At 36.2% G+C, this 14,668-nt stretch overlaps 1 protein-coding gene across 1 annotated transcript in view; it reads left to right on the top strand.

The window, feature by feature from the left end:
* SATB2 (SATB homeobox 2) overlaps nucleotides 1-14,417 on the top strand; it is a gene marked incomplete at its 3' end in the record, with an annotated part of 136,010 nt that extends 121,593 nt beyond the window's left edge. Inside the window, exon 11 of the mRNA XM_083368134.1 lies at nucleotides 13,962-14,417. Within this exon, the coding sequence (XP_083224260.1) occupies nucleotides 13,962-14,417 (456 nt within the window). The remainder of the gene's footprint in view (nucleotides 1-13,961) is intronic.
* Nucleotides 14,418-14,668: the final 251 nt, after the last annotated feature.

The following is a 14,668-nucleotide window of genomic DNA, read 5'->3' as shown; positions in this document are numbered from 1 at the left end:
TGTATTAGATAGTTCCTGAATTTACATAAACTCTACCTAGAGTGCAGGCGTGTCCTTGTCCCGAAGATCCCATATTTAGATTGTAGAATGAGAAAGTAAGGGTTCATCTATTTTTCCTTTGAGTGAGGTGGAGCATTATCAATATATAAAATTAGTACATAGATTGTAAATGGCAAAGACAGATTTAAAAGGATAGTCCCAGACATATTTATTGGTCTGTGCATTTTAGGTAAGTATGTGGATTTCTATAATTTCATTGTGTCTTAATACTGTATATGAGCATTTGTTGAGAGAAAGAGGGGGAGCAGGGATAATTTAACATTAATAAATTGTTGACATTTTAATGTCTTGGCACCTGGGTTACCCATAAAGCTTAATAAACAGGAAACTGCCTATTATAAGAGCAATCAATAGTATATTCAATCAGAACCCTGCAGTTAATTGCTAGTTGACGTTAGAGATTTCCTTTAGGAAACTATTTTCCCTTACCTGTGAGGAAGAACAACTTCATATGAGTATTAATAAGGCATTTAATACTCAAGATATTATTGCTGAACTGTGAAAACTTGATGTGAGAGTACAGTACAAACCTTTACATATAGGGCATAGGAAGTATTTTCGGGCAAAATGAATGGTGATTTCAGAACGTTTATAACTCAAAAGGTTAAGCAGGGGTAGAATTGCCAGATCTAGGCACTGAGACAATTTCAGGTTGCCCTTGACTTAACCCATTCATTTAATGATGACTTGGTGTTATGACAGCTTTGAAAAATGTGACTTATGATCCATTCTCAAGTTATGATTGTCACACCAGCCCCACAATAATGCAATCACAATTTGAGTGCTTGGGAACCAGCTTGCAATTATTATGGTTGCAACATCTTGCAATCACATGATCATGATTTGCAACCTTCCCAGCCTTCTTCTGACAAGCAAAGTCAATTGGGGAAGCTAGATTTACTTAATGGCCATGTGATTCTCTTAACAATAGTGATTTGCTTAACAATCATGGTAAAAGTGGACATGAAAATGGGTCCAGTCCCATGATGACTTCCTTTACAACCACACCAGCTAATGACAGAAATTCTGGTTCCAATTTTGATCATAAGTCAAGGACTGTATGTTACCTTCAGATTATATATAAATTATATAGTGGCCCGAAATCTTACTTCTTTTTTGCTTGGGGCAGAAAATCAAAATATAATTCTCTCCAGTTATTAATAACTGACATTGTGATGCCTTTCAGAAGCAATAACTTGATTTGTGATGGGTTTGAGTAACTTCAGGTCTTCCTTGTCTTTGAGTAGGGTTAGGAAACCTAACCCTAACCCACTGAGCCACCGTGTCCCTCTATAAACCTATTACCTTATCTAAAGTGGAACAACCAGGGAGCCAAATGGTTTCTGAACAAGACTGCTGGATATCAGTAGTATTTCTTTTAGCAATTTCAGATAGATATTGAAGAGTAGGAATGAGAGAACTGAAGCCTGCAGAAACACATAAGAAAACATATATGAGCGGAAATCTTGTTTCCTCTAGCAGTTCACCAAGAATAAAGTACAAATTCAAAGAATTAATCTCCCTATTTGGTGAAGCTTTATTTTCAGTTGAACAAGCACTATGCCACATATACATTTAAATAAATAAACTCTTAAGATTATATTTATTTTTTTCCCTAGTTCTTGGAGGTGTTTTTTTGACAAACTACAGAAAAAAATGAGCAAGAATTCAGCGTATAATAAAGGGACTATGTCTTGTAGCACTGACAGCTAAACAAGAGTTATAGCTGAAACACAAGAATACAATAATTAGCATACATTCTTGAGGCCAATGTATGCATAGGTCTTTCCTAGTATGAGAAAACTGTAAATTACAAAATCATCGCGGATTTCCTTTTCCATATCATCATAGTCCTGTTCCTTAATAGAGAAGGTTGAGGTGGAATTAAAAAACATGAATAAAAATATAAGGTTTCTGAAAAAATCCATGTTCATGATGGTATATGTAAAGATATTTGGGAATGGGTCCCAACTTGTGCCTTTCTGAAACTTATTTTGGTCACTATAGAGATGTTTAGAATTAAGATTTACATTCTTTCTTTGAAAATACTTGCCTTTTTATTTGGCTAATAGTTGTATATGATTCTATATTTGGGTCTCGAGTTCAACCTCTTTCTCAATTTCTGCAGCAAATTCTTTATTTGTTCTATCTTCCTGAAAAGAAGACGTAACTGTTTCTCCAGTTTCCAAATGAGCTCATGACCCCAAAAGTCTGAAGACTATATGTTGGGCTAATACAGTATATGGCAAAACACTGGAATTAATATGCTGTTTCAGCAATGTAATGCGATCTGCAGTTAGACTTGAATAAGAAAGTGTATAGGAGAAACAGAATCTGTAGGGCACATATTATAATAAGGAACTTGGCTTATTTTTATAACCAGTTGGTAAAACTTTTATGTGAGCTGCATAAACCATAAATATATGGATATAGAAGAGTCTACAACAAAAACCTAAAAAGCTATGATAGCAAATACAATATCAGTAGAATGTACTTGTAACAGTTTTTAGTTCAAAACCTTTCGATGACCTATTCTCGGGTCCAAAAGCTTTCATACAGTTGATGCAAATTTCTTTTGGCATTGTACTTATACTATGGAAGTCATTAAATTTTCTAGAAGAATAACAAAGAAATTATCATTTTAGACATGAGTGTGAAATTATGCCCTTTTTAATAGAAACAATTCTAGCTTTTGCAGGGAAAATTTGATAAATTGGGAATGAATCATATAATTAAGTAATTCATCAAATCTTATATTTTTGCTAAAGGAATATGATATTTGTGTGACAAATAGACTTTTAGCAAGAGGGCAAAATTCTATGTTCCTTCCCTCTGTATTTCAGAAGATGCTTTCTAAAATACACATTAAACTTAAACAAGTGTGGCTAGAGCTAATCAGACAAATTCATTTCAATAGAAGATAGTAAACTAATTTATAAAGAAAATTTAAATGGGTAGATTTAAAAATCAGAGGATCCATGTAAAAAATGTCTAGCTGCATATAGTCCCTAACAGAGTCCTTGTGGAAAAAGTTGAAGGATTTCTTATGCTACTAATTCCAAAATATTCTCAAGGGACCCAGTATGACTTGTATTTTAAATTAAGGTTGCAAAATAGCAACACAGAACTGTAAAAAGACATGGGATGAAACCTTTGTCAGAGTTAAAGGCAAAATATATTGGATGCTTAGAACAGTGACAAAATATATAAAACATTATTGACTAGAAATTCTTGAAACAGTAAAAGTCAAGTTTTAAAACAGGGAAGTCCATTTTATAAGGGAAAGAATGCAAATTGAGAAGATTAGTTAATCCCACAAAGGTAAGACCTTTAAATCACATCAACCTTACAATATCATACCATTCATATTTTTTAAAACATAGTATCAGTAATCTGAATATAACTTATAACATTGATAAGAAATACAACTGCAGTGTATATAATTACTTCAATAATTTATTCATTATTTGATTTCAATGTCTAGTTGCAAAATCTGAGAAGTTACAGCAGGTGCAAAATACAACAGCCAGATTATGGGCTGGGGCAATCCATTCTTGCAAAATTAGACATATGTTAACCTATATATAGGTTAACATATATAGGTTCTGGGCCCAGTTCAGAATGATGTTTATTATCTATCAGGCTCAGCCTTGACACATATGAAGCATCAGCTTACCAAGCATAAGTCTGCCTGTCCAGTGTGAACATTTCAAGAGGGATTTGAGTTAAAAAGCATTTCTTCTGAATAACAGCTCCCAGGGTAGAATATGCTGGAGGTATTTGTATCCTTCATTATCCATGTATTCTGGCAGATCTTTAAAATGGTTATATTTCAGTGAGCTTTTGACTCAGGATGATCCTGTACAGCCATTTGATTTAGGATTGATGGTCTCCACTATTTTGTATCATTATGTTCCTTTTAATACTAGATGCAGCACAGCTTTTGTACAAGTCTAAAACATTTTTCCTGATAGATAAGCTCAACCAACAGAAGGAGTATGATTCAAGTGGAATTACATGAATTTTACTTTGGAAGGAAGAATAAAACATTAAAATGTGTCTTAAAATTGTTTAAAATTTTCAAACAGTATTTTCTGCAAAGTGCTATACAGTATAAAGACATTATTAAAAATGTGTAAACAGCAATATAGTTAAATAAACACTAATTATGGATTTCTCTTAATATAATTGGGTTATCATATGCAGTGGGATCAGGGACAAAAAGTTAATCCGTGTTTTTTTCTACATTTCCATTCATCAGTTGTAAAAGCTAGTACCGGTAATAATTTTTTCACTTAAAGTTGGTCTGCATAAAAGAATCAACACATGTTTATCCAACAACATTTTCTCATAATATGGATAAGTATTGCATGAATAACTCCTCTCCATTGAGATGATGTTACCTTTTTAATTATGATATGGATTCTTCAATGTCTCCAGGACATTGAAAAACAGACATGGGGAAGGAAGTAGTAAGTGTCAAGAACTGCAGAGGGTAGTTGAAATAGGAGCAAATCAAGAGTCAAATGTTGGAAGATAATTGGACCCTATAGGCATAATTGCTTATGCCTTTCAAGTTTTGCTCAGTGAAAAAGAACAAGAAAAGTTAATAACTTCCATGGCCCAATATACAGGGTAGTTTGTTTCTCGGTCCATTAAAGTATGGATTGCAGCCTGGATAATTGAATCAGACCTACATCTGGAGTTCAGGGCCAATAATATATGATATATAACATTTTCAAATAAAGAATACGTTTTAATTAGACTTTATTTTCAAAAGCAAAGGTAGTTATGTTTTTTTTCTTTAGAGATTAAAAGGTTTTATTTATGCAAATAAAGAGTGCCAGGAAAAAAAGGTAGCTATTTTGATTTTAGAAAAGATCCAAAATGCATTTTAGGCCAATGAAAATTAATAATTTTCACTTTGCCTGCTTCTTGACAACTCTTCAATAGAGCCAGATGTTAAATAAACCAAAAAGGAGAAGAGGAAAGTAAAAATGGGTGATTCTCAATATTTGGTTTTAAAATGGTAAGCGTGGATCGATTATGGACATTAAATTAAATCCATATCTCATTTTGAGATATGTGCAGAACCTATGTAACACTTGCTTTATATTTTTAGAAATGGAGGATTCAGTTATTTTATTTTTTTCATTCCATCAGTCATTGGAAGAGTCTAGCTACAAACTACAACAATTTCAGTATTGGTATGCCTGTCTTTGATTTATTTTTTATTTTTAGGGTTGTTCACTGTGCCAAAATTAGACTTTAATCAGGCCACTGAATGTACATGTAATTTCTACCTGTGGCATGTTATCTTACAAGTGATATGACTTATCCAGAAAATTATCATAAGTCATCAGCATCTGCAGGAAGGATTGGGGGAGTAGAAGGGGGAAAGCAAAAATATGGTATCAGAAGCCCTGCCTCTTTTGTTTGTGTATTGCAACATTAGACACTTGTACAAAAGGAGTAAATCTTGCAATGTGACACAGGTTTCATGATTTTAATGAAACCATCAAGATCCAAGGATGCTACTGTGGCCAGTCCAATGATTCCTATAAAGCATTTTCCTCAGTCTTCAATCTTAATTATTTAAGAACAGATGCCAAAATTAAATGTGAAATCAACTGAAAACAAAGTATGTACTCCTACACTAAGCTATGGTTCTCCTTTTGACATTGAGCAATGATTTTATTTGTAATGATTCAAGCAGATAACATTTACAGAAACTTAATTTAATGCTTTGAACATTCTAGTACATAAAATTAACTAGAAGGGCTGATTTTTAAAAAAATATTCTTCAAAGAAAGCAATATTTTAAGAGGAGGGACATTTTAAATAAATAATCCCAATACAGAAATCCTCTATGAAATTAAATTTATTGTATGTCACACCTTAGTTGTTCAATTTTCTATGATATCAGTATTTGTTTTCTGAAGCAATTATTAAACCATCTTTAAAAAGGCAATACATGAGAAATGCCAGTAGCATTTTAGTTACAATATTAAAGGAAAGTTATATCTATCAGACTTCCTACCATTTTACACGCTCATATTGATTTCTTTTGACATGGTCTTCATTTATTGAGTACTTTAACTCCCCTGCCCATAACAGTACATGCTGCTAGCAATTGTAAAAAAGGAAGCCAAGTTATATTAAACCTGCCTGAAGTCAAAATGTAATCTAACATCTGTAGTCTGTAATTTGTCATCACTTCATAGATAGATTTTAGTTGTTGTTGTTGTTGTTTAATAATGATTTGAATTTTCCTGAGACTGTAACCGTAGGTTGCTGTGTTGTTCAAAAAAAATGATGGAACTAAATCATTGTATTTAATGTTGTTCTATTACATCATGGTACAAAACCATTGCTTCCAACTCCAAGAAAATAATCCTGGTATCCTTATGAAGTTTTCGATTATTAAGCCAAAGGACAAAGGGTAAAATCAGGTTTAATCACTTCTTGCAAGGAAAAATGAGCACAGGAGCAAGTGATCATTCTGTGCAATGTTCTAGGAATATTAAGAAATAGAGCTTCCTAGCAGATTCTAGAGTCTTGGCAGGATTCTCTGACTAATAAATCAAATGTTGATCCTATTGCCCATGCAGCCAAGTTACAATAGCATTAAAACTTGTAGAATATCTACCAAAACGTTGTTATTACTATCCTCACTCTATAAATTGCTGGCTACAAGTAAGTCATGCTACAGTTCTCCAAAGGTATGTTTACAGAGCTTGCAACCTTTTGCTTTGAGAATATATATAAGCTGCAAAGCCTTCCTTAGCATTAAGGAAAAGTTGGGAATGGCAGCATTTAAAAGATCTTCTGTTATTTATTTTTTTCTATTTAAAACATATACTTTTTTCATAATATATCTCAATCTGATTTAGCAGTCAAATGTTAAAGCAATTCTAAAATCACAGTAAGATTAAAGAAACAATCTAGAGCAGACATGTCAAACACAAGGCCCGGGGGCCAGATCCGGCCCGCGAAGTGGTTTCATGCGGCCCGCGAAGCCATCCTGGAAACAGTGAGGGAACGGCCCCCACTGCCTTGGCCCTGGCCCAGAGACCCTCCTTCTGCCAGAGACCCTCAGATCTGTCCCACTCCTGCCCAGGCCCCCATAGGCACCCTTGATGCAAACCATGTAGAGCTGGCCACGCCCACCCAGTAGGCCATATGCACTTTAGCCACGCCCACCCAGTAGGCCACGCCCACCCAGGCCACACCCACCCGGCCCCCTGAGGGCAACCGCAATGCTGATGCGGCCCTCAATGAAATTGAGTTTGACACCCCTGATCTAGAGCATGCCCACTATGAATTATAGGGAAAACTGGATATATGGTTGTACCCATATGTACATATTGATTCCATTTGTTTGATAAAATTCACTTCACACAAAAGGTTTTCCTGACTCACTACAATTTTATTGTATGCTATCATGATTTATTTTCAGCTATTCTGCTGTTGTCACTCAGAATTTTCAAGGGTGTCCAAAAGCTTTTAACAAAAAAAATAATATCAACAGCTTCATTAATAAATATAGCAAAAATAACATTAACCAGTAAGCCGTATGTTTCTGAAAGGATTCTATTCCTCCTATGAAGATCTTTATGTAGCTGGGACAGCCACACAAAGTAAACCTTCATTTCACTTTCATTCCAGTTACCACTGCATTCACCCCAAAAGTCTTGAGAAAAGAAACCTCAAGTACGAGACATTCAAAAAAAAGATCAAGCAACTTTCATCCTTTTTTTGTACTTGAGGACTATGCTTATTGAAAAAATTAATAATATCCTCTACCTTCAAAATTTGGTGGCAATATGTTGACATTACGTATTAGAAGGAAAGCTAAAATTTTCAGTCTTATACAGGCAACACTTTTTAAAAAGTTAATCAGGTTTTTTTATTTTAAAAAAATGGCAGTTTGTTAAAAGATAATGAAATTTAAAAAACCAAGTGATTAATCTTTATGCCTTGGGGTGGCACTGAACACAGTATTTCCAATAAAGAACTATCCATTCCTAATGCAAAACAAACCACTTTAAAAAAGAGTGAGTGTGTGTGTGTGTGTGTGTGTGTGTGTGAGAGAGAGAGAGAGAGAGAGAGAGAGAGAGAGAGAGAGAGAGAGAGAGAGAGAGAGAGAGAGAGAGAGAGAGAGAGAGAGAATTTTACTTGGAATATTAATGTGTCTTAGCTGGGTGTACTTTTTTATTTCTGGTCAAATGTATCTGATTCTCGGAGACTGCCTGGACAAATGCTTCCTGGCAAAGAAGCAATTTGCCATTGCCTCCTTCCTAAGGCTGAGAAAACGTGACTGGCCCAAGGTCACCCAGCTTGCCTTGTGCCTCAGGAAGTGACTAGAACTCATGGTCTCCTGGTTTCTAGATTGATGCTTTCACCACTACCCCAAACTGGCTCTTGGGTGTAATATTATAGCTCTATAGGATGACAAATATGGGTATTCAGCAGTATTTTTTTATGAAAGGATGGAGATAAAGGCAGTGGAGGATGGATTTTCAAATATTTTTTAAATGACATTCCTGCCTTCCTTTCTGTATCTTTCCTTTTCTCCCATCTAATCTATTAAGTAACTACCTTTAGTTCTGGAAATTTCTCACTGCATATTTGTAGTAGCCCTTATTAACAAGTTTGGCTAAATACTGACTGACTTCAGTACATCCCATGAGAGTGGGACTTGCTTCATAAATGATTCATAGTGTCTATACAATCATTTAGGAAACCTAACATACATCACCAAATGGAAATATGACAGTTGTGATCAAGTCAAGTAGCTTTCATGTAATACTTACAGATAATAGCTACAGAAGTTACAGGCATTAACATGATAACGTGTTAACATTAACACCTAATAAGTTTTGTATTTATAAAGATATATGAGAACTTAACATTTGAACGTTACAGTACAAATTCTCTTTAAAAAGGAAATAAGCAACCATACTGTAAAGCAAAGAATGTTGAGATTTGATGATGTAAACATCATCTCTCTCTCTCTCTCTCTCTCTCTCTCTCTCTCTCTCTCTCTCTCTCTCTCTCTCTCTCACACACACACACACACACACACACACACACACACACACAAACTTGCACAGTGTGAGTTGGTAAAATTTTGGTTACATACACTGACATTACTAACAGATTATATTGCAGGAAAGATTTTATTAATTAAAAGAGTGGGAGCAGAGACTATGCTGTGCTAATATCAACTCTGTAGTAAATATTTTTATTAGTTATCATAGCAGAGAAAAATCAGTTATTGTGGATAAATAAATGGCAGTGACTCCAACCATTTGCCAATCTTCTGACTGAGGAAGTTGAAATATCTTTACCAGGAACTACAGATTTTCCAGGAATATAGTTTGAAACCACTGCCTTAGTTTATTACAACTAATACAGATCATTCCCATAATGATATACAACATTATATATTTTCCTAAATGTAATCATTCCATATCATACTTCCTTCCCTGCAGGCGTGTACTGTTATTTTTTACACATGGTTCCCAGCTGGATTTCATTGTGGCCTTCAAAACATATTGCAGTGTTGTATGATTTAATAGAAGTCACTTATCTTTTTAAAGTCAGCTTTCATCATATTAGGTATCTGTACATTTTCTGCTGAATAAGTTAATACCTCAAAAGGTGAAAATTAGTACCTAAGAAAAGTCAATTTTTAATAAACAAAACAGTTTCGTCCTTTGTCGTTTGTGTGCAAGTAGGGATGCAGCACTGCCTTAACATTAAAGTGGAAATGCATTAAGGAAACAGAAACATTTGAGACCTGTGGCTAGGGTAGAAAACATGTTTCAGTTCAGATTTGCAAGGAGATGGGAAATGATTTGAGGAAAAAATAGGAAGTCAATTCCAGATGGTCACAATTGCAGAGAAAACCCATGTGCTTAATGAAGGGGTAGAGGGAGGAGTGAAAGTAGAAAGCTTAAAATCAAAGCCATGTTTGAATTATAATCCTAAATTACTTAAAAATAAATGAAGAGAGCTGACCTATTTATAAACAATACATTGTATTTAAGTTACAGTCTGCTTTTATACAATCCTTTTGGGCTTTGCTGTTTATACTCAATCAATGACAACTTGTAGTGGATGCAAGATTCAGCTCAGATACAACTGTCACTTTTGCTTCTTGTTTATACATGCTGTAAGAAATTTGACTTACTTTCCTTGATAACAATGCTGAAGTTCAGAATAATTGGTAACTGATTTAATACAAGCCACCAAAAACAAGTAACTGATACCAAAAGAGGAAGGCAGACATTTTTCAGTCTGTGAGGCAGAATGGCTAGTTGAACCCTCATTCCCCCCCCCCCCCCGATAGCATTATGTTAATTTATATTTCTTCTCTTTTAACAGGGGGAGCAGGGGCTTGAAATTAACAATCTACAAAATGGGGATGGGAGAAACCCAACATGCTTAACTAAATAATTTTATGTCAAATTATTAGTCCTACTGCTTTGCCTTAGATTGGAATATAAAGTTTCAGTATAAGTCATCAAATACATTATCGATTTTCACTCCCAAAATAGCCCTAAGGCAACAATTGATAATCAGTTCTGATGTTCTTTCTTAACATCATTAACGGTGATAGGCTGAACTGTCATCTGTAGATGTGTATAACTTTATTGAGATTTGGGTTTCTACCAGTCAAATATAGTGAAAAGTACAGATAATTGATAGTCATGCTTTCCTTGAAGTATTTTCATTTAACTTGGTCTTTAAATATAGTTGAATAAAAATGGTGGTGGTGGGGGAGATGGAGGAAACATCTTAAGTAAATGCAGTCATTTGAAAAATAAGTATGCCCCATTGAGGCCTTCGGAAAGAAGATTATAGATGCCAGGGTATCCCAGCAAGTTCTGCCTGAGAGCAGAACACATATTCTAAAAGAAGTCTCTAAGAATCCCAAATTTCATTACATGACCTACAAGTAGTTTTTGCCATTGTTGATGTCAAAGTGCATGTCTACTATTGGATTTTACAAAGATAGGTTACTTTTATTTGCCATGCTGTCAGGGCTGTTTCTTACCAGAGGGTAAGCAACTCTGGAAAAAAACACACTAATCTTTAAAAGGTTATTACCCCCCGTAGATCGGGCTCACAACTTGGGGGTCCTCCTAGATTCACAGCTCTCCTTAGAAGATCATATAGGAGCTGTGACTAGGGGGGCCTTCACCCAGGTTCTCCTGGTGCGCCAGTTGCAGCCCTATCTAGATCGGGATGCCTTGCGTACAGTCACTCATGCGCTCGTGACCTCTCGTTTGGACTACAGCAACGCTCTCTACATGGGGCTGCCCTTGAGGACCACTCAGAGGCTTCAACTGGTGCAGAATGCAGCCGTGCAAGTGGTGTTGGGGGTCTCCCGATACTCCCATGTTACACCTCTGTTCTGCGAGCTGCATTGGCTGCCAGTTGCCCTCCAGGTGAGATTCAAGGTGCTGGTAATGACCTATAAAGCCCTACATGGCATGGGTCCGGATTACCTACGGCAGCACCTGCTGCCGGCGTCAACCTCCCTCCGTCCAGTGCGCTCCCACAGAGTAGGCCGCCTCAGGGTGCCTCCGATCAGAGAATGTCAATTGGTGGCCCCCAGGGGGAGGGCGTTCTCTGTGGGTGCGCCAGACCTATGGAACCGCTTGCCGGTTGAGCTCCGGATGGCCCCCGAACTTCGCTCCTTCCGGCGCGATCTAAAAACTTATTTATTTGAGCAATCCGGCCTGGTCTGATGGGTTTGGGGTTTGGATTTGGTTTTAACATAGTTTTAATTATTGTATTATATTGGGCATAATTATTTAATCTTTTTTAACTTTTGTATTTATATTTCAATATTTATTGCCCTGTACACTGCCCTGAGTCCTTCGGGAGAAAGGCGGTATAAAAATTAAATAAATAAATAAATAAATAAATAAATAAATAAATAAATAAATAAATAAATAAATAAATAAGTGGCTTATGCATCCTATACATAGCACAACAAAGTAAGATAATTAACACCTGTATACACTTCTTTGTACAATGAGGTGATGATCCATCTTGAAATAGATGCCTTCTTTCCAGTTAATGATTAAGATCAGTGCTGCTTTGTTACCCTATGATTTTAAAAAATTAGACTGATTTTAGGAGACTGCCTTTAAAAGAGTAAGCTGATTATCTACTATTAAACTAATAGATCTCATAACAAGTGTTGTTGTTTTGAAAACAGGCTCCTATTTAGTCTTTTTATTACTTATTTAACTCATTACTATAATATATAACAACATAATTTTTCTGAGCCAATTAATTTTAGCAGATGACGTCAATGTCCATTTTTAAATAAAAGAATTGTAATATACTTATTATGTTACCCTTAAGGTTGAAGAGTGTAGGACCTGCCTTGTAGCAACAACTTAGTTTTAGAATTGAACTCTGACTTCCTGCATGCTTGTCTGCCTTCTTCCCTGACTCCCTCTCCCTTTCTGTCTAAGGCAGACATGTCAAACACAAGGCCCGGGGGCCGGATCCGGCCCGCGAAGTGGTTTCATGCGGCCCCGCAAAGCCACCCTGGAAACAGTGAGGGAACGGCCCCCGCTGCCTTGGCCCTGGCCCAGAGACCCTCCTTCCGCCAGAGACCCTCAGATCTGTCCCACTCCTGCCCAGGCCCCCAGAGGCACCCTTGATGCGAACGATGTAGAGCTGGCCATGCCCACCCAGTAGGCCATATGCACTCTAGCCACGCCCACCCAGTAGTCCACGCCCACCCTGGCCACACCCACCTGGCCCCCTGAGGGCAACCGCAATGCTGATGCGGCCCTCAATGAAATTGAGTTTGACACCCCTGGTCTAAGGCATCACTGGACCACACATTGGTGAAAAGTGATGGTGCAAAACTTCTGGAAGATTTATTTCTAGTTGTGACATTTTATTCTAGTCTTATTACTGTCATATTGCTTGACATAATAGATTGTAAGCTGTATAAAACATATTTTTCCTGTTTTCTGCATTAGTGATCACTGCAAATATTGTCATAATTTGCTTTGTGAATTAAAGTGTTGCACAAAAAATGTGAAAAGTAATGAAAATAAATTCCTTACAATTCAACAATTTCACCATATACCTGGTAAACAACTGAATTAAAAAGAAATCATAGAATGCTGCAGTTAGAATGTTCCTAACATGTCAGCCTGATTACCTCCAGGATCAGAGACAGTTTGTTTCTGGATACTGGTTGCTTATATCTTGCTTGAAGGCTTTCTGTAAATTGGAACTGTTGCACGAATAGAATTCTGGAACAGATGGGCATTTTCTCTGATTCAGCACAGCTCTTTTTTTACATTTATTCATATATATACATAAACCCGTCCTAAACCATGTCTGAGTATTAAAAGGAAAGAAATGAAAGCAAATAATGTGTTATAGGTCTTATACCATTAATGGAACATATAAAGGATTCACCAGCAAAACAATCCTATGATTTTAAGCTCAATGCCAAAGATCCATATCTAGAACCAAAATTTATCTTTAGATTTAATTTTTAAAAAATTATGGAACTCGTCCTCTGATGAGGCAGAGCAGAGATAATTCCTTATTCTTTGAATATGCTTTTTCCTCTGACTCAAGGCTTCTTTTTGCTTATCCCATGTTTTTTAGTGAATATACTTAAGCTGTAAATCAGAAGTTAGTAAGTCTTCATTGCATCAGCCTAGCAAATTTCTTTCAATACTCTCTGCTCATATGCGCCTATGTGTGGAACCAATAAAATGAGCTCTTTTTAACATATAAATATTTGAGTACCATGTATAAATGCAAAGATACCAATTTGATTAACAATGAGCTAGATTCGTGTGAACATAACTTTGATTAAATATACAAATCTGTCTGTTTTGCAGGTACTTCATAGACAGCAATCTCAGCCAGCAAAGGAAAACTCCCCACCAAGAGAAGAGGCTCCGCCCCCTCCTGCAGAGGATGCATCTACAAAAAAGCCAAGATCCCGTACTAAGATTTCATTAGAGGCTTTGGGTATCCTTCAGAGTTTCATCCATGATGTTGGCCTTTATCCAGACCAGGAGGCCATCCACACTTTATCTGCCCAGTTGGATCTGCCTAAGCACACCATCATCAAATTCTTCCAGAACCAGCGTTACCACGTAAAGCATCATGGGAAACTAAAAGAGCATTTGGGTACAGTGGTGGATGTGGCAGAGTATAAAGATGAAGAGCTGCTGACTGAGTCAGAGGAGAATGACAGTGAGGAGGGTTCTGAGGAAATGTACAAAGTGGAAACTGAAGAAGAGAGTTCAGAAAAAAACAAAGCAACTACTTCAGAGACTGAGCAGAGATAATGTGAAAATATCACAGGCAAAGCAATACATGGTTCCAATTTTTTTTTTAATTTTTTTTTCTTCTTTCAGAAAAAAAAATGTTGGAATTTTCCAGCGTGCATAGAATACGTGCAAATTGAACAATTATTTTGCATAGCTCAATCAGACATTCCCTTGTAACAGGCACTTGAGTGTTACACTTTTTTATGTTTTATTGAGACAGTTAATTGTAATTCACATAGGATTACATCATTATTAATCTTGCACTTACG

The sequence above is a fragment of the Vipera ursinii genome, assembly GCF_947247035.1.
Source record: "Vipera ursinii genome assembly, chromosome: 1".
Classification (NCBI taxonomy): Eukaryota; Metazoa; Chordata; class Lepidosauria; order Squamata; family Viperidae; genus Vipera; species Vipera ursinii.
This window is presented reverse-complemented; position numbering and strand designations above follow the sequence as displayed.